The 25,856-nt window shown below is 50.6% G+C and overlaps 1 protein-coding gene across 10 annotated transcripts in view; it reads right to left on the bottom strand.

The window, feature by feature from the left end:
• AGAP1 (ArfGAP with GTPase domain, ankyrin repeat and PH domain 1) overlaps positions 1–25,856 on the bottom strand; it is a 496,078-nt gene that overhangs the window by 236,806 nt on the left and 233,416 nt on the right. For all 10 annotated transcript variants that reach the window (XM_081261162.1, XM_081261161.1, XM_081261163.1 and 7 more), the window contains 3 exons: positions 12,759–12,886; positions 11,468–11,623; positions 4,742–4,834 (listed from right to left, as the gene is read on the bottom strand). In XM_081261162.1, coding sequence (XP_081117288.1) covers positions 4,742–4,834; positions 11,468–11,623; positions 12,759–12,886 — 377 coding nt within the window. The remainder of the gene's footprint in view (positions 1–4,741; positions 4,835–11,467; positions 11,624–12,758; positions 12,887–25,856) is intronic.

Genomic DNA, 25,856 nt, shown 5'->3' with positions numbered 1-25,856 from the left:
CCCCGCTATGTCCTGCTCCATCAACACCAGCCAGCATTGTCCCGCCCTGCAGAGGCTGCAGGGAGGTGGCCCTGCCAAGTTCACCCTCTGTGTGCTCCTGGAGGAGAGCTGCCTGGCCTGCTCCTCTTCCAGTTCTGTCTTGGGGTTTTGTTTCCTCGGTGAGCAGCACACAGGCCCACGCGCTGCCCCATGCTGGACTTTCAGGAATGTCCTCGAGGCGTCACTGGGTTGTCTTTATTCTTCCCAGGCCACACAACACAGCCCTAGTGTTGGCCCAGGTACCAGACAACACAGGTCAGCTGCCCAAGGGGAAGAACTCCCGAGGCTTCTTTCTCTGACCGACAGTCGACAATCAAAACCATGCAGGGCTGGGAGACGTTCACGGCCCGGCGCCAGGTGTGGAGAGTGCCCCAGCCAGGCGGCCCTCCCGCTGCCACCCTGGGCAGGGTTTCCCCGCGGCCTTACCACTGTGAGAAACTGTGCTCCTACCTCTGACTCTCCTCTCTAAAGGTGGCCTGACATCAGGTGCAAGGTCAAAATTGAGACTTCAAAAAGAAGCTTCATGAAGACACCATGCTCCTTTGGTTTACCCCTTAGCATTGCAAAAGCAAGCAAGTCTGATCCAAGGTCTCCAGCAGGACACAGTGACCCCCTATAGCTGGGAAACCACCTTGGCTGGACCACCTGGTGGGATCTGTGGAGCAGGCGGCTCTTGTAGCTCAGGTACAGCAGCACATCCCAGCAAGGCCGTTGGGGCTCACACACCTCTCTGCCTACATTTCCTCAGTGTGATGGAGACCCGGATTCCTCTCAAAATACCAAGCAAAGGTGCAAACCAGCAGGAGACTTCCCAAAGTGGTACTATTTTGCCCAGAATCTCTGAGCACCTAAGCCTCGAGAGATCCCACAGCCAGGACGCTGACCAAAGCTAGAGAGGCTGGGCCCCGTGCTGACCAAGGGCCTCGGCTCAGCCTACTTATCTGGTGAGATCCCCACCTCTGCATTTCTCAGTGCTCACTAAACCCCTCGCACTGCCAATCCCCTGTGGCCAGAGGGCCCAGATGGAAATGGAACATACCGAGCGAAGACAGTGCTTGTTGAGACCCCCGAGACAAAACCCTGCCTCCAAAGACCTAGTGAGAAGGGTTTTCTTGTTTGTCCCCAACAACCCAAACACACTTTCAACTGCATAAGCATGACAAGATAAACTGATTAGTTTTAGACATTCAGATCTGCTCTGCGCGCTACCGAGCACAAGGTGGGCCTGTGGCCTCTGTTCGCAGCAGGCACACCAGCGGCGGGAGAGGCCTGGGGCTCTGGCCAGCAGCATGCAGAAGGGGAAGAGGCCAAGGCCCATGGCTGTGTGTCTGTACTCAAATATAGAGATTAAAAAATGCTAAAGAGAAAGAAAGAAAGGCGAGCACACAGCTGCCGTCCCCAAACAGACCTCCCATCTGCCACCCACGGTCTGCATGTCACCTTCTCCAGGCTCATTTGTACTTCATTAACTGCCATTGACTTAACAAGATTTATGCAAATGACACCGTAGGAGCTCCCCAACTCCCACTGCAATCAAGTGATTATGTATGTACAACTCTCCACAGCAATGAAAAATTAATACGTGACAAGCCCACTCGCCGCTGAGCCGGGCTCTGGCTTTTATTTTTCTTGCTTTGCTTTTTAATTTTTATTCGAATAGACCTTATCTTGTTAGGAAGTAAAGAAACAGAACTCTCTGAACCAGTCCCCTCCAAGACCCCGGAAAAGACCCAACAATGAGAGGTGGGCTCTGGTCCAGGAGAAACGGAGGTAAGCCCCAGAAAGCCGGCTGGCCGTGTTCCTGAAGATAAACCTGGAGCTGCGGCGGGGACACGCAAGTCCTCCCATACTGGGGAGGAGCCTGGGCTCTCACACGAAGGAGTCTAGAGTTTAAGTGAAATGGGGTTAAAATCACCCACCGCGTACGTGCAACCTGTACAGACGTGGTCCATCTGTGGGGAGAGGAGGCGTGGCTCAGAACAGGGGCCAGGCCAAGCCCAGGGCATGACCACGACGCCTGGCCTGCTGAGCCCCGAGAGCAACCCCTCTGCCATCAGGCAAGAGAGCTGGGGAGCAGGGACCAAGCTTTGGCCACAGACGGGGCCCGAGGACAAGGTGTCCTGCTGATGGTGAGAAGGGCAGGAACACAAAGGTGACAGACACAGAGAGGACTGAGGGGATGGCCATTCCCACCTGAGCGCACGGGTGAGGTGGGCTGCTGTAGGCAAGCCCTTGAAGCTCCTGTATTTGATTTCTAACCCCAAACTCTGCTTCCAGAGCTCTTTGCAGGCTTCTCATCACTTGGGCAGTGGGGAGGGCACAGGTACTGGGCAGAGGGTCCTGTGGAAGGCGGGTCCCACTCAGCACACAGCATCGCAAGCCTCCAGCCTCAGCGTGAGTCAACCTGGAGGCTGTAGGAAAGCGCTTCACTAATAGGCACTGTTCGACTGCTCATCTGCTCAACAAACAGCTGCTGAGTTCTCATCTACGCTGGGTAGGTAGCGCCCCATCCTCTCCTTTCCACGTTGTTGAATTCATCACACTGGGACGGAGGAACTCGGAGGCTCTCAAGTGATCTGTGCTCCTTTACAAACACGGTGCATGCAGGCCGGTGAGATGAGCCCACAGGACCATCTACAGCCCGCAGCGTGCACAGGGGGCCTCAGACGGGGCGCTCTGGACACTGACTTCAAACTCCAGCTCTGCGGGAACGGGGTATCCTTTGTGGAATCGGAGGATTCAGACAGCCTCCGGTGCCCCGATTTACAGAGGAAGAGTCTGAAGTCTGGGGCACCTGGACACCCAGAAGGAGCTGGTCTGTGTCTACACATCGGGGCACTGATGAGGGACAAGGAGCTCACAGAGTCCAGTAGTCACCAGGAAACCAGACTGTCACTAGATTTCAGATGATTGAGATGATTGTGAACATTCACAATCAAAAGGCTGCCACGGACTAGATTCGACTGTTACACTTGATGGTCGGTACCAACCTGCACACAGAAGGGGAGCCCCTCCACCCATGAGCAGGGTCAAGACTAAGTGAAGACCCAAGCTCACTTGGCGCCTGACTGACTGGCAGAGGGGCTCCTGCCCCCCCAAATCAACAGTGCACGTGAACCAGGAACTGTGGAGGTTTTCAATCTTCCCCACCGTCCATATCCTAGTGCCAGGTCTAGAGGTGAGAAGCGTAAATGTTACAGACTAGCATCACATTACGGAGAGTCAGGTCATAAATAAGGGAGCTGAAGGAAGAGACCACATGCATGGACTGAAGGTCCTAGCCCGGTGTGGAGGTCCCTGAGCTGACCCACACTGGTCCCCTGGTATGTGAACGTGTGTCCTGTACACAGGCACGATGGCCTTGGTCACCACTTCCAGACTGTCCTTCTCCCCACCTGGCAACTCATGGGCAGAGCCTGGTGCAGGGAGAAAGATGGGGGCACAGGCCCACTCAGTTCTGCAGCTGCTGAGGGGCTTTGCCACAGTCGTGGGCTTCTCAGGAGGCCCTGTGGACTCCTGGCCTCTGGTCTCATCCCAGGTGCTGTGGCCCTGCTTACCCCTTCCTCTCCCATGTCATCACTCTGGACTGCCCAGCCCCCACCAAAGCTGTACCCTGTTTGTTCCAAATGAGTGAAACCTATTATTGCCGAAATGGTCCAATTGTATTTCAGGAAAGACTCTGTCCCTCTTTAAGAGTGGCCAGTGCCCAGGTGCATTCCTAAAGGAGAAATAAATGCAAGTCCCTACAGTTGAGGAGAGGGCATAGGCGATATCAACCAGAGGGCCAGAGCGGACAAGCAGTGTCTGTTGGAGGCAGAACTATCATCCTGCCCACAGATTTCTTTTTCTCCTTGAGCAGAGCACACTACATCAGTTGGCTTCCTTTAACAAACTAAAAGACGGCACTCCCAGAAGCCTCTGTGTGGGGCTGAACTCTATTCTCATTCTCCCTGGAAATAAAATGGCAAAACACGTCACACGTGAATTCCAGTGCTTTTTACTTGCGACAAAGTGATTTAGCCCTGGTTTCTGGGCTGATGGAAACCTATTTCAGGCGAGCAGCACAGGCCAAAACAAATGCTTGAATTCAAGTCCTGTTGTGTAATGAGGAAGTTTAATTAAGGCCCCACATTACAGCTGTAAATGTTCCTTTATATAATAAGGTCTAAATGAAACTGAACCTAATCAAAGTTACAATTCCTTCATTAGCAAATTACAAACAAGCGCGCACAGCTGACACGCCGGCGAGGATTATCACAACTAATTGCCTCGTTGTCACAGGCCAGCCTGAAACAGCGTTCAGATGTCCGTCTGCGAGAGCAAATTAGGGCCACGTCGGGCTATTCCTGTGATCACAAGGGGCTCTTGTACAGCGATCTGATTTACCCGTGTCGCCTGGCGGCCAGCAGCCCAATCAAAGGCACGCTACAAAGGCAGCCTGTGAAGCCGGCCCTGCCTGGACGGGCCCTCCATATGTAGTGGGCACGCGGCACTTCATTAGATCTGTTGTCACATTTCCCTCTTCTCATTCTAATGATCCCATTTTAATACTCCCAGGAACCTCTTCTAATTGATGTCAAGTGAGTGACTTCTACATTCATCAACACCGCACATCAAACAAACCCTGGCACCCGAGCCAGCGTCCTCTCGGCCGACCCGAGGTGTGTCTCCGTCGACGGGCAGGGAGGGGGACGCTGCGTACCTGTTTAATTGGGATGGCTCGGCCGCTCCCGATGCTGTCCGCGCGGCTCTCCAAGCCTTTCTTCTCTTTGTCTGGGTCGCTCCCTTTCCGAGACTGCAAGGCAAAGGAAAGTTGGCATCTGGGTGAGGGCCGCGGCTCACACGCCCGCTCTTCCCCTGCCCACACGCTTCTGACAAGAGGGACCTGGAGGCCACATCTGGCACATGTGTGTGCACACACACATCCCAGAAACAGACCCGCAAGCACTTCATCTGCACTGACTCATCATTCCAGAGAATTTCCTAAACTTTCCCCCTGACTTTTTCATTAAAAAAGAATTAAAAGATAATTTTGCAAAGAGTTCAAAATTCAATTACTAGAAACCAATGGACCATCTAGGAAAGTAACGCCCAAGAAGAAAACACATTCCAGAGCTGCAGTTAACACAGCCAAGGAGAAAAGGGGCTCCTTGCTGCTTAGTCGGAAAACAGTCTGCATAAATGTATATATTTAATTAACGTCTGAATGAGCTAAAAAATTCTATTAACTAGTCAGCTGAGCAATTTAAATGTGCACCCTTGATCGGCGCCAAGGTGTGGGCGGTGTTGCCTTCTCTTGCTTCTTCGTGGGTAGAAAACAGTGATTTCAAAGTTAAACTAGTGTACCGTACCACTGAAAATAACAAGGGGAAATCCCAGAAACCTCCTCCCGATAAAACGCTGGTATTTGGGAAGAGCGAGTAGCTCTGTGGGTCTGCCTCGTTCCGGAGCCAATTATCTCGAAGGGAGCATGGATACTGCAGAGCTACCCGGGGGGGCTGGTGGCCAGCGGGGAGGGGGCCACATGTGACCAGGGAGCCACAACCTGAGGTGCACCTTAACTTGGCCAAGACCACAAGAGCGTCCCCGTCCAAGTCCCCATCCACCGATGGCACGAGAAAGGGCGAGCGCCGTGATTTTCTGACAGATTTATTTTATTATGAGAGAAAGATCTGAGACTCGTCCTCCTTAATAACTGTGCTGACAAGTGACAACTTCACTCCATTACTTTTCAATGGGAACATTACTCACGCAATATTGAAAATGGAGAAACATTTTCATGTGCTTTTCAAATCTGAAATGATATATGAAACGGAGAGACCCGGTGGTGTCCAGTGCAGCCGCAATGGTGATAAAACCCAGTGTCAAAGGCATGTGGGATGCTGCGGCCCGTGTTCTAAAACAATGTTAAAAGGGGTGATGGCACAGGACATGAAAAAGCCAGGCCGACGGGACGGGCTCCGGATCCCAGGAGAGGCTGCTGCCAGAATCAAGTGAGAAGACAGGGAGAGGGCCCCGGTGACATCAGGCAGCACCGGCACCTCAAAGGGTGCTCATTAGAAAATGTGCTGCTTCTGTGACCACAGGGGCTCACCATTACTGAACACCTACTATGTGTTTGGCAGTACGTGCCTTATTTCCTTAGGATGGTTAGAAAGCTGGAATGAGACGACAGGAAAACAGGAAGCAGCCGAGGAAGACACCCAGGGTTTGCCCTCCGGGATAGAAGGAAGGAGAGGTGCTCGCCAATTCCTCTTCAGGAATCACAGCTATAGTCTGGGGGTTTTCTTTTCTCTTTAATTAATTCTCAAATTAATAATGTGTAGTAAAAGCTATACGATGATCTCAAATTCTTTCTTCACGTTTTAATTCCTACAGAAGCTGGCCCTTCAGGTTTCCAGTTGTAAGATGAATTTTAAAGCTTGCAGACAGAACATTTAAAACAATTCTAGGTTGACGTACAACACTAACAGTACTTTGGGAATTTTACGAATTCTAAATTCCTAAATCTGGAAATCCATCTTCATTATTCGCTATTAAACAGAATAATTAACAAAACAAACATTTAAAAAAAATTAACATCTTCCTCAGGGCAGCACATCTGTCCCCGTACCCACTTCTGTTCTCAGAGCAGAATCTCCCGAGCAGGAGGAAACGGCTAACCGTATTGCCACGAACAGCTCGGAAACAAAACTAAATCCAACATCTGATCACAGCTCAGCTAGGAACTGGAACCTGGGTAAGACTTCACTGCAAAAATCAAACCAAAATTTCCTGAAAACTAACATTCTGGTGAGAGTCATAACCTAAATGCCAGCAAAGAGCTGGGCAAGCTGATGGTCAGAAGGGCCGGCTGCATCTCAGGTCAACAATTACTCTGTCCAAACAGGCTATATTAATTAAATTGAAATAAAACACTAAATTCACTGGACAAAGAATGCTGCAGCCCTTGTAAATCCCCAGCGAGGTCATCTTGCTGTCCTGCAGACGGCATCCTCCGTCACGGCTGAGATGGCTCTGGGGATGTCAGATGCAACGGTCCTTGGTACCCACCAGTTGTCGGAGAGCTGCGTCCAGCCCGCTGTACACTACTGAGAACATAACCAGGGTTTGTGTGCCTGGCTCAGAAGATGTGGAGACCCCGAGCGCTGAGAAAGGCCGCTCAGCTTCCACAAATGCTCACTCGCTTCCTTACAAAGATGTTTCACTTCCCTCAGGTGAAAGAAGCCAGGAAGAGACATGCCACCCACACCTGTGTACCTGGACAGAGCACTGCTGCAAGAGCCCTTCCTATCAAACAGACACCACTCTCCCCTTGTCCCCAGCAAGGAAGGGCTGAGGAAGCACCTGTCACGGGCACCCAGGCTCTACAAAAACACAGTGTGCCATTCGGAACTGCCACCTGTATACAGATTGCACGTCTTGTTCTCACAGTGAGTTCTGTGAGTTGTTTAATGTTTTGCACAGTCTTGGGACACAGGCATGCTTAGCTCTGGTTAATGACACTGACATTACACAGCAAGCTTTTGAAATACCACATCAACAACACCATCGCTACAGTGTGAAAGGAGGCAGCGCAGCGCAGCACACTGTGTGAGGACCAAGCTAGTTTAAAACGTGAACAGAGACAACATGCAAGGGATTCAGCAGGGCTGGTCCCTGGGAGGGAGGCAGGAGACCCCATCTGGGAGGCGTCCAAGGAGGGCTTCACCCTTCACCCTTCACTTGGGATTTACTTATTTCTTGAAGCAGCAGCAGTGGTAGCAGCAGAAAAACATTTGAATTTGGTGCATTGGAAGGTGGTATGTGTGTATATTTTTTATTCTGCTGTATTTGAAAACATTTTCAAATAAAATGTTTCAACCACAAGTAAGTTGGGGCTACTAAATTAATCACTCTAAGAACCCATATTCCAAAACAGTCTTTTAGTGTTTGTTTTCTCAAAACAATAATTTTTCAAAATGCTCAAAATATATTTTTACTTTTGATTACTAAAGCATAATTCCTACTATAAAGGTGATACATAATTAGCTACTAATACAGAGAGTTTAAATTTGTACCATTTCATGTAAGGTACACATGATTTGTTTTTTTAAAAAAGTAAATACATGCAAACAAAAACATCTGGGAGTAGAAAATGTTAGCCCAGCCTATACATGACACGTCTACGTTATAAAATATGTAAGAATGGTATTTGAAAAAATGGTGTGTGTACTATTTAATTAACTCTGGCCTCTTTGTAATGCACTAATAAATAAGGTGGCTGTTGCCTCTTGCATATTATAGACCCAGATGCATGAATTTTTATTCACTAAGATTGATCCCATATGGTACATGTGTCCTCCTTCTAGATACTTTTAAATAAATATACACTTTGACAATTAAGCCAGAAAAATGCCAAAGATCACCGGAGATGAAGAGTCCACCAGATTTTGCATTCTTCAGAATGTGAACAAACTGGCAGCAATAAGAATCTAGTTTCTTCTTCCCGAGATTTCAAAGTTGATTTGCTTTCTCTTCGTTCCTTGACTGACACTGACATCTAGTGGAGCTAACCTAAGGTCTTCTACTAAAAACACTCAGTACTTATGCACCACCACTATTGTCACCACCTCCATGTCACCACCACCAGCACCACGGTTCTGTCAACTGAAACCCAGAAAGGGACAGGCAGACCCTGCTGGGATTTCAGCCAACTTGGCTTCTTTTCATGACCTCACACTTCTGTTCTCCTTAACATAGTCGGGCAGCTGGGTTTGGTTACTACAATGGTTCACTCTCAAATGGTTTTCCAACATGAGAAAGGAAGAGAATACACACGGACCCTGCACAGGCCACAGGCAGGCCGCGATCCGTCGTCCCCCGACTTAGTCCCCATGCAGGGTGGTTCTCGCTGGTTCCTGCACCTGCCCACCCGGCCTGCACCCTGGCTCCCTGGCCTCCTGGATGCCTGTGTGCACACGCGCTTCCTCGTGGTCTTGCATCAGCTGCAGGCAGGCCCTTCTCTTGAATTCTGCTCTCTCCTTTCAGTGTGCAGAGCCCCTAGCTTCCCTCCAGACCCCTTCTCCTGAATGCAGCGGACTCTGGCACAAGCCCTCCTCCTGGACTCTGAGCAGAACCAGGGCTCTGCCGCGAGCCAGGCTAAGTCGATGTTTATTAGCTGGGTTGTGATTGTGATGGTTCCCGTCTTAAAGTGCTCTCTATAGTCCACATGGATTGTCGGTGACCCATTATAGGACAGGGTCCAGGATACTATTTCCTGGCACAGCTACCCCTTTAGAGGATGGGACAAGAATGTGCTGCTTATCTTCTTATAAGTAACTCTACTTTTTTGTTTGTTTATTTTTTGCCGTTGGGGATCTGACCTAGGGGCGCTTCACCACTGAGCTACATCCCGACTCCTATCTATCTATCTATTTACTTATTTATTTTGAGACAGGTTCCACTATTTGCTGACAGTCTCATTAAGTTGCTGAGGCTGGCCTTGAATTTGAGATCCTCCTGCCTCAGCCTCCAGAGTTGCTGGGATTGCAGGCCTATACCACCATGCCTGGCTAAGCAGCTCTATTTTTAAAGGCATTTCCTGGATTTTTATTTCTTTCACTGAATAAAAACCAAAGACAATGAGCAGCTAATGTGACCCTGGGGGGTGCCGGAGGCTGTATTCTCCCTCCCAGCTCCTAACAGGGGTGGCAGTGAGGACACAGAAGCTGTCTTGTCAGATGCATTCACCAGCCTCTTGAGTCCAGAGGGGATATGCAGCCTGTCCTGAGGGGTGGCCACTTCTCACTGGACAAGGCCCTGGCCTGGGAGAGCTGGGAGGGAGCCATTGGGGCGAGTGTCCCATTCGGTGTGCGCCCACGGACACTGAAGGCCCAGCAGAGGTTCCCTGCACTGAGACACACACTGCCTCCCCTCCAGCCAGCCATCTTATAGCTACTCCCACCTGACCCCATCAGAGGTCACGTACAGAACATTAGTGGTAATGAGGGAACAGGGAAAGCCATGCCACAGGGCTCTTCTGCCCCATTGCACAAGTGCTACCTTCCCAGCTCAGAGAGGTTAAGTAATTTGCCTAAGTTCAAACAGCTGCCAGTAGGGGAGGCCAGGGCCTGGGCCTGCTCTCTCTGATCAGTCTGCACAGCAGCCTCTGCCAGAGCAGCATGGAACAAGGCAATCAGCAAGGAGCAGAGTGCAGTTAAGTGGCACTGTGCAGTCAGCAGACCCTGGCGATACTGACTGTCTCAGGGCGGGAGAGGGACGAGGCATCTACCAGACTTGGCCGGCACCCGTGGCATCAAGACGGCCATCATCAAATAAGGGAGGCAGGTGAGATGTGCACTCCCAGTTCCCGTGGGGGTATTCTCCTTCAGTTTAAGACAGGAAACACTAGACTTCTTTGTGTCTGAGTCAGCATCAACCAACCAAGAGGAGACAGGTGTCATCAGAGCACCGCCTGCAGGTGGGCTGAGCTTCTTTGGAGGTGGGGCTGGCCTGTGAGTCAGGAAGTTCAGGAGCACCCGGCTGCTGCTCTCGACAGGTACCTTCAGCACCTGACCCATCCACCCATTCCCATGGTGTGACAACCCCAAATCTCTGCAGAAGTTGCCAAAAGTCCTTCAGTTGCAGAAGTGCCCTGGCTGAGAAGCACTGGTTTAAAACCTGTCATGCACAGAGCTGGTCCCGGGGGGGGGGGGGGGGGGGGGTGCTCCTGCCCGGTCACATGCCAGCAGCTCTGCCTGGTGTTCTGGGCTCCACTGCAAGGCCTTCCAGGGTTGGTTGGTGATGCCTGCTGTGTGGGAAGGATGGAGGTGGGCAGGGCAGTGTTTGTGTCTCCTGTATTTCAGGAATTTCCTTATCTCAGTTGTCCCCAGAGCCACCCACAGGTCAGGGCCCCACCCACAGACTCTTGAGTTTCTAAATGTGAGCCTAAATACCTGATCTCCAGTTTTCAAACACTCCTAGATGACTCTCTGTGCTGTGAGCCCCCAGGAAGCCCAGGGCACATGGGGCTGAGAGCCAGCGCTGCCGCAGCCCCGACCGGCACCCACCAAGGTAAGTCCTCAGACAGGGAGAACAGGCTGGCTCCCATCTCCCATCTGAAGAAATGGGTGCACACCTTTGAGAATGCCACACAACTCTGTTTTGTGTAAGATGCAGACAGTGTCTCTCTAGAGACCATGAAATGCTTGTTACAAATCCCAGACACCAAGGCTCTCCATGCACACTGCTCTCCATGGAGAATTCCCATTCTACTCAGCATCCAGAGCGTGGCTCCCACTGCCGTCTTAGATTCCCAGAGTCAAGGCCATTCTCATTAACTTAGCTGGGATTCTACGACTATCACTGGACCACCAGACCACCACGTTAACAGGGACCCAGGCTCCTCGGTGTCACACTCAGGCCTCTCCCCAGGGCTGACACTCACGGTGAAGAGGTTGGACCGGCGCTTGGACTGCTTCCGCACGGGTGTCGGGGTGTTGGCAGTGGGAGGCACATCGATCCGAAGCTCCTTCTGGCTGGTGCTTGGGGTCGAGGGGACAGAGGAGGAGTAGTCGCTTAGGCTCCCGCCGCCGTTACTTGTCTGCAGTGATCAAAACCAAGGTTTCATTAAGGACACACTCCTGGAGCCTCAGGTCACCACCTCAGTGGGGTCACAGTCAACCAGTTCTCAAGTCTTGTGGGGTGAGCCAGGGCGGAAGGCAGACTTCTGCGACTTTGCCAGCTGTGCGCAGCAAGCACACAAGGCTAGAAATCTGCCATCTCAGAGTTGTTTTGTCTAAGAAAGTGACCAAAGGGAACAAAGTGTCTATCATTAAACTTGAGCATTTCAAACAGCTAAAATGTAAGCATTTCCCTTCCCTCTGGAAAGCCAAGAGGCTAGTTACACTCACGGATTCCCCGTTCCTTCTCTGCTCTAGAACGGGAGCAGAGGGACCTGGTCTGCTCAGCAGAACCACAAGGAACATCCTGCAGATGACATCTGGAAATCGGGTGCTGCTGGAAGATGTTTCCAGGCTCGCAGGAAGTTAAAGACGCCAACAGTACAGCGTTGACATTCCTGAGTGGGCCTTCACAGCCCACAACAGAGACCTCGGGAATGGACTGCCTTCCCGGGCACCAACCCTTCCACGGCACCCTCTGGACCCAGGGGCCAAGAGACCACCTAGCCAAGAAAGGTCAATCACAAAACCAGTGCAGGCAAAATAAAGCCAAATAAAGCAACAGCATCCTGAACAGGCTTCTGCAAGTTCTTCAAAGTGACAATTATTTCATTTGCTTCCAAGTAAATAATTTAGAAAAATGTTGTTGTGTAAAGAGAGCAATTTCTAGAGGGCCCGGGGGAGGTGGCAATTATAACAAATTGCGCTGCCAACTTGAGGCATGCCGTGGTTCACCCACAAGACTGACAGAGAACTGTGAACCTGCAAGTGGGCCAGTACTAAGACCAGAGCACGGTGCCTTAAATCAGCAGCGGACACACTCCTGGCACTGCCCTGGGCCAGCGTGGCTCATAATGGATTCCAGGCAGCAGGAACGACCCCTAAAACCCAGCTGGCCACGGCAGGTTCTGAAGGAAACGGGGGTCAATCACAAACACACTGCTGTTATCTCCGCAGTTGGAACGAGCCAAGCCGACTTCTGCACTGACTGTGAGCACTGTCTCCACGCTGTCCCTGGTCCCAGGTCCCCTCAGTCCCTCATCCCACCTGACATACCTGGCTGATGTGCACGGCGGACACCTGTGCAGAGCAGACAGAGGAGTGGCTGGGAGAGTTGGGCAGGGACTTGCAGGGGCCGATGGACAGCTGCTGCTTCTTCCTTGTAGCAACAATCTTCTGGGCAACTGGTAGACACAGAGACCAGAGAAATCACCCTGAAGCTGGTGTCCAAGTACAACAGGCAGAGCAGACGAGCCGGGAACCCCGAAATCCGCAGGGCTTTCCCTCCTTCCACAGGATCTTCAGTTGGCACCTGACCGTTTCCCAGAGCTTCCCCCCCATGGCCCAGCAAGCAAGCTCTGGACAGTGGACCACGTGTCAGCTCTCAGGAAGCCACCTTCCTCCAGGGAGAGCTGCCCTCTCTCTGCCCACTGCTCCCTTGTGTCCTTTTCCTTCATTTGCCTGAATCGCAGAGATGTCTGTGGCCCCAGCAGCCTTCCCGGGCCATGAGGTGGTGCTGGAGATATAACTGACACTTAGTGAGGCCGGACACAGAAGGCACGGAGGGCTTCTGCCCCGGGCACACCTCTCAGAGGACTCATGTGTGGAAACAAAAACACAGACCCACAATGTGAAATTTACCCTAAAATAACCTTTTCCCCAGTTAGCTGTCGCACTGATAAGCCTAACTGGAACAGGGAGATTTCCCTAAAGGCCTTGGAACCCCAAATCCTCCTGTTACACTGCCTGAGGAATCACTCTTAACTCCACAGGCTCTGGTGGAGCTGATACTCAAGCACAAGCAATTATATCCAAGCTCTTTTTTTATTTAAACGTATTACCTCCACACTGGAAGTTTATCTTCATCAATACAAATTTGAATCCAACCAGCCATAACTTCTCTTGGCAAATAGGCTCGCTGATAAAGCATATTGGATTTAATTGGAAAGGAAGCCGACGATTAGAAAGCCCTTCCTGCACTGAGGGGTGTCACTGCGGGAGGAGCCCCGGGGTTCATGTGGATGGATGTGGGCCTCGGGGAGTGGCTGTAACTGTGCTCAGTGCTACTCACTCATCTCTTGGTCTGGGTTGTTCCGGCCCCCAAAGGTGCCAAAGTGGAAGGACACCTTGCCTTTCCCTGGCCCCTGGTGATATCCTGGAAGCAGTCCACGTGCTGCCCACAGACAATGCTCACTGATGATTTCTTTTCCAAATGAACACAATTTTAATAAGGAACTCGTCTGTCCACAGCCTGTGGTTTTCGTGTGAATGAATGATAGTATAAATATGATTAAGTAAAAGTGCAATGAATAAAAAATGGTTCAGGAGACGAAGCAGCGGCTCCATTAGTTACATCCCCCTCCAATAGGCTTCTCATCAACCTGAAAGGATGGTATCAATTAATTTATCTTCCTGCAGTGTATCGAACATAACCTTCATCAGCTAATCATGTTTAAATTACAGAGGAATATCGCGGCACTCTGTCATTTCAAAACCATTGGCGTATTGATCAGGGGTCTTTGAAGACATATATTAGAATATTTTAAAAATCGTTGCATGAACTCAAAAATGAAATCTAAGATCAGCTTCCAATAGCTGCAGAACGTGTGTCACACAGGTGTACTGAAATCCCAAAGACCTTAAAGCAAATTAGCCTGAAATCACGGCTGCCTGGGTGAGTGCTAATCCTTATCCTTTTGAAACACGGTAAAAAGGGGCTGTGTTTCAGCCCCACGTTCTGGTTCTCTGCCAGCCTCAGTGTGTGTCCGCCGTGTGACCACACAGGCCACCGAACACAGGAGCCGCACATCGCCGGCAACAGGACCGGATGGGCCAGGAGAGCTTCGCAGACACTCTCCACACGTGTGTTTCACGCCAAGGCAACGTTACAGACTTTCCACGAGAAGTCAGATATTTCACTAAAACCCTAATTCTATGGATCTCCAAATGGAAACGAATGTTGTGTCCTCGCTACAAAGAAGGCGTTGGTGATTAAAAAGAACGTTTTAAAAACGACGTACAGAGCATGGGCTGTGTCCTGAGGACTAAAATCCCACTGCCCCTTTATTACTGCTCTACCACATTAACTGCAAAACAACAACAACAACAAACCAACCGACCAACCAAACGAACAAACCACGAAGTCATAACCTGTAATGCCTGGTGTCTTTTTTTCTTTTTAAATTTTACTACAATATTTCCCCATTTTAATTCCTTCCTACTCCCATACACAAATTAAAGAAAGAAAATGATTTACGAATACCTTGTCCTAAGACACAGAGGCTGCTCTAGAACTACAACGATCTGCCAAAGGAGGACATCACCAGGAGGCGAAGGCCCTCTGTGAACCTTCGCACCTTTCCATCAGGAGGACGGAAACCCGCTACCGTGAAGACCTGTGGCTAACACCGTGGATCTGCTAACCGCAGCTCTGCTGCTTGCTTTATGTCCCACGGAGGGAGTGACATGTCTGGGGGTCCTGCTTAAAGACGCCCCTGAGGACTTTGGACCAAAGCTAACATGATAACTGCCACCCAACTGGCACTGTGGTCCAGGCCTCAACCATGGCACAAGTCTGGGCGGGACGCAGGAGCCCCAACAGAAGGGGGGGGCATGCGGGCTCCTCGCAGAATCAAGGAAAATCAAGGCCAGGGATGAAGGGTGCTGTGAGTGCACTTGCCTGGCATGTGTGAGGCACTGGGTTCAATTCTCAGCACAGCATCTAAGAAACTAAAATAAAGGCCTACCAACAATTAAATACCCCCAAACCCCACATTTCAGGGGAAAGAGAAAGCAGATACATTTACAGAAGGTAAACATTCTGACCAACAGAGGGAGAAATGTGAGGTGCCCTCTTAGAGCCCCTGTGAGACCGTGAAGAAGGACTGGAGGGGACCTGCCTGGGTACGCGGCCTGAACCCAGGCGCTGCACTGATGTCCTGGTGGGGACTCACTGCTGATGACTGACGGCAGGTGGGGTGGCTGGAGGAGGGGACCTGGGGAGATGCCTTTGGGGAGCCTATTTTGTACCTGGTGAGTGAATTCTTGCTCTGCTTCCTGATGACGTCCTGAATTGTTTTCCTCTGCCACATCCTGATGTCACGATGCTCTGCCTCACCCTGGGCTCTGAGGAATGGAGTAGTCATCTACGGACTGAGACCTCTGAAACCATGAGCCCAAATAAACTTCTTCTCCTCTAAAATGGTTCTTTCCCGGTCTTTCAGTCACAGCAGTGAAAAAGCAGACTAAAACAAATGGTAATCACTGAGTACTCAGGGTATTTAGAACGTGTCAACGTCAGTAAGTTTAAAAGGTGGCCGCGACCTCTGACTGTGCTGGCTGGGCAACTCTCACAACCAGTTTCTGAATCTGGTCATTCAACAATTGAATATGTTACGTATTTTACATCAGAACATATGCAAGTGTGTACATCTATGTCTAAGGGAAACGTGTGCATTTATCAAAAGCACAGCCACTTGAACTCACGAGAGTCCAAAATCTTTATCATGGGCATCTGACTTAGTCTCCACATGGTGACTCATGACCACGAATGTGCCCATGCACTGCATCTGTGCCCAAAGTGGCCTCCTCAGCAGGCACAGAAGGCGACTGGCCTGGTACCACCACACTGCTCAACTCATCACCTCCAGGTGACGCTCAGAGCAGCTTCAGGTCACCTTTGCTCTCACTTTAAAATCTGGCTTGGGCATGGATGGAAGGTGGAGCTGCCCTGCTGAGTCAGCCCTGCCGTGCTGGTGCTGGTGACCACACGCCAGGAGGCTCACAGCAAGCCAGCCCCGGGGTCGGGCGGTGCCAGGTGAGGGAGGAAGGGGGCTGGATCCTGGAGCTGGGTGAGGGGCTGCTTCTTGATGGAGGATAATTTTGTAGTATTTTTAAGTCTACGTAGACTTTCACGCACGCATTTCTGTTCTTCAATTAAAAGCAAATTTAAGAATGTAAACCATAAAAACATTTACTTTCTGCACAAATTTTAAACTTCCTAAGGAGCAGAAGGAAAATCGCAGTCTTTAATGAGTGGCAAAAGTAAGATTCTCAGATGGGTCCGCCTGGTCTGGACCAGATGCTGGTCTCTACTCCCACAGAGAGCAAGGACAGAGAGGCGGTCTGCCCCGGGGAGGGCTGAGTGGGGTGGGCAGGCTCTTGACCACTCTGTCCTCAAATCGGGAAAACAGGCAGAGGACAGGGTCCAGTTTGGCCCGTGAACGCCCTCAACACCCTCAGGCAGCAGTGAAACACCCCCTCCTCCGCCTGCGACCTCCCTGCTCCCCAGTCTCTACAGGGCCCTCACGTCACTGGTGTAAGGGACAGAGCCCAGCCCATAGCACACGGGAGGTGCTCAGCCAGGGCTATCAGTCCAATGGCGTACCAAGTCCCATCTCTCAGCCTCCTCCCCTGTCTGATCCTGCAGTCTGCCTCTGGGCCCTGGCTGGACCTGCCCTGGCATGGTATCTGGGGACACTGTGGCCACCAGGGGACAACTGCACACTGCTACCTGACCCCTGGGCCGCACCTGGCATGGCTGTCTGCATCCTCACTGGGTTTCCTGGACACCCCATTTCCTTGCCTCCCCCACCTGGATCCTCTTTCCATCCCCCTCTGCTGGCCCCGCTAATGGACGTGCCCCAGGCTCCTGTCTTCAACCCTCTCTTCTCTCCAGGACCCTCTGGAGGGAGCTTCTCCTCGCCAACATCTCATCTTCCTCAAGGCCGCTGGCTCCTGCTGTCGACATGACCCACCCTCCTTGCGTCCTTCCTGCATTCTAGAACTGTGGATCCACTGACCGCACGCCTCCCTGTCAACGAGCAGGGGCAGTTCAAATGCACGCCACCCTCCTGGGACTCCCCGCTTCTCTCCAACCTGCTTCTCCTGTCTTCTGACTCCATGGACCACACAACCCCCACCCCTGGGCACGGAGACAGGCGGCCAACAGATTGCTGACTACACCCCCAGAATGCCCCTAAGTTCTTCTTTGTGGCTACTGTCATGACCCAAGAAACCCTGTCCACCCAGAGCTGGTACACAGGCCTCTGGCACTGCAGGTGGTTCTCCTGAGACAACCCTCTCATGACATTGTTCTGCTTGACTTTTCAATGGCTCTGGTAGGACAAACCTCAGGACTGGCTATTTCCTGTCTGTGGGGGCGGATTCTGCACTCCTGGTATTTCACTACACAAAAGCACCAGTCTCTTTCAGAATACAGAGCTCTCAGGACATTCCCATGTACCCTACGTGTCACGCAGAACCAGATGACCCCCAGGTTGGAGAGAAGTCAGGCAGTGCCCTCTGGAGGGGACGGAAGCCTTATCTATGGAAGAGCACAGATCTGACTGCCACGGGGCCAGGGTTAGGCACAAGTGGCAACCAGCAAGCCAAACTGGAGTGGGAAGATTCTTCTACTATTATAGCACTGTCAGGCCACTGTCCCTGGGGCTGGGGGACAATTCTGAGCAAGCACGGATACACCAGAATTAAATGAGTCAAGTGTTTACAACAGATAAACTCATAAAAAAGAAGTGCCGGGAGACGAGACACGAACACCCTGTGCACAGGGACACTCTCAGAGCGTGACGTATGAGGCCGGAAGTCACTGCCCGCTTTGTCTTTATCTGTGGTGCCACCACCCAGAGGAAGACAACATGTATCACACTGTCACTGAAAGGCTCTTCCCTGGGAGACACGGGCCACCTGAGAACTCCCAAAGGTGACGGAGACCAAGGCAGACTGCAAACCTCCCAGGAACAAATAGAAGAGCCCCTAATGTCTCCAGTCCGTTTTTAAATCACAGTAGAGCGATCATTAAACTAGCTTATTAATTAAGAAGAAATTAATTACCAAATTATGTAGTTCTGAGTGTATGACTCAGGAGCGAGAGGAAATCTGAAGTCGAACTTTGCTCGCCACGAAAATCTCGAAGTCAATCGGTGTGAGCGGCGGCGTCCCTGGCACTGCCTGCCGGGGCGCAGAAGGAGACCTGTCGCCCAGGCAAGCTTCTGAGCATCTGCGCTCTGAGCAGGAGGAAGCCATGCCAGAAAATGTAAGTAAAATCAGAGAGTGAGCGAGGGAGCGAGCCAGGGAGAGAGGGCAGGCAGGGCTGCGTTCCCGAAGGTCTCGGGGATCAGGCCACAGCAGGCGCAGAATCAGTGAGCTGGGGTGCGTGGCTCCGCACCTAAACTCCTGTGGGATCCTGCCACGCCGTGCTGCCAAGGGGGACCAGCAGCTCCCGACCCAGGACAACAGGCTGTGCTGTGGCCCCGGAGATACTCTAGCAGTGCTGGGTCCACACCACTGAGGAAGTTAGAAGGCACCTGGAAACCCAGCTGTAAAGGTGTACAGAGCCCAGTGACAACATGGTCACTATCCTTAGGCAATGGGGGTCATCGACACCCATCCCAGACGTGACAAGGCCTGTGTTTCGGAAGGATCCATGCCATGGACTGGAAGACGCAGGTCACCCCTATCCGGAGAGTGGGCCCAGGGGCAGGGCCGGGCTGGCCCCACGCCCAGCAGGGGTTTCATCTGGGACCCCCATTTCTAGGACTGCTGCCGCTCTCTCTTAGGCTTGATTCACGTCTGGCAGGGTACAGAGCCCCTGGCCGACCACACGTCATATGATGATTCAAAACCACCAAAAGGAGTTTCAGCTAAACCCCAGCAGTTTCTTCAACATTCCTGGGATTTCCCCACGGGCACAGTGACACCCCCAGGAGAAATGCTCTCGAGAACCAGCCTTCCCCCACCACCTCTGAAACGAGCTATTTCCCTGAATCTAGTCCTGTCCCATTTCAAACCTCCCTTTGCAGGACAACACTTCTGTTCTCAAAACAAGTCTGGCGATCACATTCATATGCCAACAAAACAGACTGCCAACCATCAGGGTGAGTTTCTAATGAGAGGACACACGGGAAAGGGGTCAATTCAGGGGCGGATGAAAAGGGGACGCCCTTCCGCTGGTTCTTCAACTGGTGAAAACTTACCGAGAGGCTTGGCCAAGGACAGACTGCCTGCAGGTCCCTGTGCCCCAAGCAGCGCACTTGGAAAATGGCTGTGGTAGCTGACCATCCTTTAACCACTTGCCTTCCGTGTACCGAAGCATGGAATATGACATCCGTATACGTACACACACGTGCACAAGAGCTGCTTTTCCCCCAGGGGATCAAATCCAGGGCTTTGTGCAAATACTCCACCCGTGAGCCACACCCACAGCATTTCTGTTAAGTATTTTTAAAACCAACCTCTGCTCCATGACACACTGTGGTTAAAAAGGGAAGCTTTAATATCTTCTGGTGAAACTCTCAAGTTTTTCCTGAAGTAATGAAGTCTGAATTCTTAATCTGAGATTCAATTCTTGTCTGTATTCTTTTTATCTCGTTGTATTAAAACAAATTTATCTTCATTTATGTCGCAATTACCTATTAGGGTTGTTAATTTGCTGGAAATGAAGCTATTGTTTAATTGCTCCTATTAATCGGGGGATTTAAATGCCGACTGTAATAAACAGTTACCTTCAGGACGGAGCAAAGTCAAGGCTGCTGACATTAATTTCAGAATTTTAAAATGAGGAAAAATTTCTACTGTGTCCAAGGCAGCTGAATTTCTCTTTCCATTTCAGAGAAGTGAAAGAACATATTTTTTTTTTTTTAAAAAGCCCACTGAAACAAGTATGGTTTATTGGACATTTTAAACATGTGCATCCAATTCTGATATGATGTAATCATCCACGGCAAGGGGGACATCAAATCATGCTGTGAGAAACGCACACCCTCCTTCCTTTACACACCTCCACAGCCTTAACAGCTCCCTGAAACTTAATTCCAGAGTTTGGCCGCCAAAGATCAGGAGGGTTTGATTCCCACTGTTGCCTTGAGTACTGGGCCAGTGGGCAGAAGAAAGCCTGGTGTTGACAGCGCCTTCACCGCCCAGATCCGCAAGGCCTGCAGACGTCCACTCTGCATGCTCTTCGTCACTCTTGTGGTCCCAGAATGTCTCTGGCCATGCTTGCGGTCCTACAATGCTCCTGGTCTTGCTCTTGGTCTCAGAATGATCCTGGTCATGTTCCTGGTCTACACTCAAGTACTTAAGTTAGGCCCTAGAGAAACCGAGCCAGCAGGTCCCCATGGAGTGTTTGGTGGACGTGGAACTGGCTGCTCTTACCTCTCACTCTGTGCTCCCCTTTCTTAACTGCGTCCCTCCTCCCTTGCTCCTTCGCTGGTTCTTTCCTTACAATACTGAGCAAATAAAGTGGGCCAGGAGACGTGCCAGGCAGGGAAAGACCGTGGATCCCAGACCCATCTGCCAGCAGCGCCCCTGAGGACACGCTGGCCAAGCAGACCGCCCGGGAGGCACCCTATGCAGGGGACACCTCACACCTCACCAAGAAGCCGTCCTCTGAGCCCACAGCCAAAATCCTTCTCCCTTCTCATGCCTGGTTTTAGAATTCGGCACCACGCTCCAGGCCTTGGCTCCTCCTCAGTGTACACAACACCTGTGGGGGCACAGTGCCCTGAGAGGCACCAGGGCTGGGGTGCAACCCAGGGTAGAGCACTTCCTGGCAGGTGAGAAGCCCTGGCTTTGATCCTCAGCACTGAGAGAGAGAAAGAGAGGGGTGGGTGGGGGAGGGAAAAGGCACAAGAAATGTAAGAGCAACGAACACCGTCGAGGTCCAGAAGAACCACTGTAAGCCGGATGTACTCAGATGGAGGAAAGCATCCCGTCTGCAGGGCAGCAACCGTGAGCACATGGTGAAGGAAAGCTCTGAGCATCTGGAAAACCGGTGTGTGCGGCTCTAGACACAGCAGCAATGGTGAAAAGCAGCCCCTGTGCAGACCCCTGAGGCTGGTCTAAACCAGAGGAATCTGAGAACGGCAGGAAGTAACAATACCACTGTTGCTGACCACTGACTTCAAGGCCCAGGCCACGTGCCGCAGGCCAGTTCAGCCCCATGCACCACCAAAGTGCTTGTCAAGGTGGCAGAAACTTGGACCTCTGATAGGCACCAAGACCCCAAAGGGACGAGGCAGTGACAGCTCCTTGGTATATGTTGGAAAAACATGTCCAAGCAAACTGGGAAGACAGAACAAGAAGCAAATGGCACATTTGGTCCCGAAGCCCAGAGGCCCAAGGCACAGCCCTGTGGACATGCTTCTCTATTATGGGCTGGTGGGTCTCCTGGACCCTATGGACAGATGGGCTTCTCCCTTACTGCCTCACTTGCTCAGGAGTAAGAGGGCTCCCTCCTCTCCATCTGGTACCAGGGTAGAGGCAGAGTATCACTTCCCTGGCGTCCAGCTAGCATTCATTATTAATCATCCTGCTTAATTAAATGAACAATCTTAAGACAAGCAGGCAGAGTTTAAAGGCAGATAACAAAGCTTAGGTCAATGTGAAATGTAAAAAGATATACAAAAGAGCATAACTAAAGAGCTTCCAAAGAGCAAAGCCTTGTGGCCCAGGACACCGTTCTAGTCCTGCCATGATACAGGTCAACAGTGAGTTGAATGCACGTGGAAACTGAGCAGAAAACATGTAACATTTCAAATGCTACAATTAAACCTAGCACAAACCTTTTCAAAAGGCCAGGAGATCACTTATTCTCTAGTTGGATGCAAATCAGCACCTTCAAGCAGAGGCAAGTGAATACCCCGATAAATTGGCCATACGATTTAGATGGCAGGCAAGGATCTGAAAGATAAATGGCTTAAACAAAGAGGGGAAAAATGAACCTGTCACTTCTTCTCAACTCATCAAACTGTCTCGCAGAGGAAGCTGATGATTCCGGAGCAGAATGTCTCTGACACCCCCGAAGGTGCAGGCTCACCCTCGATTCTCCAGTCTGCAGGGCGAGGTTGCTCGGAGCCTCGGCACTCGGGCGACTAAGGGACTTGCATTTTCAATCCATTAGTTTTTAAAAGGCTGAAGTATGGGTTATGAAATATATTAACAGAGCATCAGCAAAATAAAAATAAAAAGACCTAAGTAAAATGCAAAGAAATGCTGTGGCTATCAAACCCTGTGTGAGGGTTTCCATAAATGAAGAGAAGAAACACCAAAAACAAGAGAGTTTCAAGCTGATGATGCTAAATTAGTCAAACCAAATTAACTGTCCCCAAAGTTTAAAGAAAATAGATGAGAAAATCCGGGTCAATGAGGCTCGGGACACAGCCAGGATCCTAAACAAGAGAGGGCAACTCAAAACGGCTACAAGCAGATGCTGGCCTCAGGGACCCTGAGACAGGTGTGGCCGAGCAAAATATTTGTGTTTTAAGAAAAAAAATAATTAATACGCTTTGTTTACTGTTGTCTTAAACCAGATCTCTCAGGTCTCCCTTGCTTCCTGCTGAAAGGTAACAGGCTGATGGAAACAACACGCAGCTTGGAGACTTCCCAATCTCCCATTCGTCATGAGAGTCTCTTTTGGATCCTTCAACTTTCAAGAAAAATAGACTTATCTATCACAACTGTAGCTGTTTTCCTATTTCCAGAAATAATTACCCTTACAACGATCTCCATAAAAAAGACATTTTCTTCTTTAAGTGGGGAGAAGATGTCTTGGTCGGGACCTGAGGAGATTATTCCTCTCCTCCCCAGCTCTGTGGATAATGAGCCGGCTGCCGTGGCCCCTCACGGGAGGCCTCTGCAAGAAGTGACAGTGACACACAGGTTGAATTATACAATGGATTGTGATGCAATTAGGAAGAAGGATGAGATGACAAAACAGATTTCCACTCGGTCTTCACGGGGCTCCGAGCATGAAGTCACCGCGAGGCCCTTCCACACCAGGCGCTACTGCAGCTTACCCAGCACCCCAGACCCCTTCCCGGCACAGACGATTCCTCTGGAAGCCCTGTCTTTGGTGGTATTAGAGCAACTTTAACCTTTTAGTTTATGAGACACACGATGAACGTGAGGGCCCACATACAATTTTTGAAATGAGGTCAAATTCTATAAAATCAGCATCCAAGTCCAGGCGATTGTTTTCATAGACAATGGCCACTGAGGAGTTAAGCAGAGTGGGGAGAAACTTCCTGCAAGTTTTTTATTCTCCTTTAATAAGAAAGTAAGTTTATCAATTGCCACTGTAATTACTCACAGCACCTCGGGTAATTAAAAGGGATCTAAATCTAATTTTATTTACATTTAGAATACCTGAGGTCATCTCCGATCAAGATTACGTTTGTGACTAATAATGTTTGAGCGTTAATTAGAGCCCAACAGAGAATACTGATTGATTTTGAATCTGTAATCTGTGATTTGAAAATAGTGAGGAAGTCCAAGCATCTCCTTCTGAGATACAGCAGTTTCTACAAACTACTGAAATTCTTCAAAGGATCATGAATGCCTTTTAGTGCTGCAAAGTCTCTCATAGAAGAAAAACCAGTGGCTCGTGCAGTTCTACCTGTGAGAAGGCACTTCATGCTGAGTTGAGTTTATCTGGACCCACGGTGATGTGGGATGTCTACAATGACATTTAAATACAACTTTTACAATGCAGATGTTTCCAGAGGTGAGAGGCTGACTGAGCACACCCACACCAGGTTCTGTAGCAGTGCACACTGCATGTTCACGTGCATTCTAATCCACGGTGGCACAGCGCACTGGACCCACACACCTTGGCCCATGCAGCTTCCGCCAGAATTCATTACCCCTTCAAGGCTGTTTTGTTCCTTGAGGTCGAACGCTAAGATCTCAGTTGTGCCACTCCATGAGTCGACAAACGCAGATGCCCCAAGCCACAACATGAGCTTGCATCCTCTACTGAGGCCCCCCAGCTGCCCCAGCCCACCCAGCGCTGCTCCCCTCCGGGGACTTTTCCCACCAGTGTTAGTTTTGCCTTTGGCTGGAAGGGGCCACTGTCTTGGATGTCTGTCTCTTTTCACTCGCCACGTTTTACAGAGCCACCGCTGACCACAAGATGTTCAAAGCCTGTGAGGACGGGGACGTTATGGAGACTCTTCTCCTCCCAGGGGACACACAGTCCTTCACCCCTCTTCCCAGGACTCCAGGAGAACGTGGTGGTCTCCTGCCACTAAGGAAGTCACGTCCAATTGTCAGTGACCTCCAGTCCTGCGCAGGTCCAGAGAGGAATAAGGGCTCCCGGCTCTAGAACATTAAGCCTCCTTCTAAACTGATCTGACCGGGGTAGTTGATGGCTAGCTGCAGGTAAAAGGTAATGAGGATTCTTCAGACCCTGCATGCAAAATCTATATAAAATCTATATAAAAGTCTTGCCTTAATCCACCCTGAGAATATCCTCCATCAGCCAAAACCTGAGGAATACCATTGTTGGAGACAGGAGGGTTCAAACTCACTGAGAAGGAATTTTATTAAAAGTTTTTTTATTAAAAAAAAACACAATGGACATTTTGAAAATTTAAACAACCAGAGACTAGATCTGCACATACATGCACACACGCACCGACAGGTCCTGAGAAACACCGTCTGCATCCTGGTGGCTTAAAGTCAGAAACAAGCCCCAGGATGCACTGCACTCAGGATGCAGCTGCCCCTGAGCGGGGCTGACTCCACGGCTGCAGCCTGCACAACCCCGGGAGCCAAGCCAAGCCAAGGCGGCCCTGGGCTTGAGCCCGCAGCAGGCCGATTCTCCCTTCAGCCCACAGGGCGGAAACCTGGGCCCCATGCGGGTGGCCCAGGAAGGGAAGGCAAATGTGACTGGCTGCGACTCAGGAGCAGTTCTGAGAAGATGGAGCTTCCTCCTGGGTTTGGAGTCCTTGCACTGGTGCCAACCCCACGCCACCACTCATCCACTGCAAGCTTTTCTCGTGAAGCCTCTGGAAATCCACTTTAAGGTAAGAAAGCAACGCGGGTGAATAAAAAGAAGTGGAATTTGTGCTAGTTACTGACCCAAACCAGCAGTGCCTATCTCCAGACTTGGAGGAAGCAATGTAAACATCACGTTCTCACTTCACTGGGGATGCTCAGAACACCCCTGTGGGTGAGACACATATGGGAAAGGCAGAGCAGAGCGCCGGAAGGAGATTTAATGTGGCAAATAGTGACATCAGAATTTAGAATACTGGGTTTTATGTTGTTCTGCAAAAAACAATATAGATGAGAAAATATAATAAAGGTATTGTACCTTTAAGATAGATTTCAATCTTGATGACAAAAAGTATTTTA

Source organism: Spermophilus citellus, assembly GCF_964194105.1.
Source record: "Spermophilus citellus genome assembly, chromosome: 11".
NCBI lineage: Eukaryota > Metazoa > Chordata > Mammalia > Rodentia > Sciuridae > Spermophilus > Spermophilus citellus.
The sequence above is the reverse complement of the archived record's forward strand: the minus strand, read 5'-3'. Positions and strand labels throughout refer to the sequence as shown.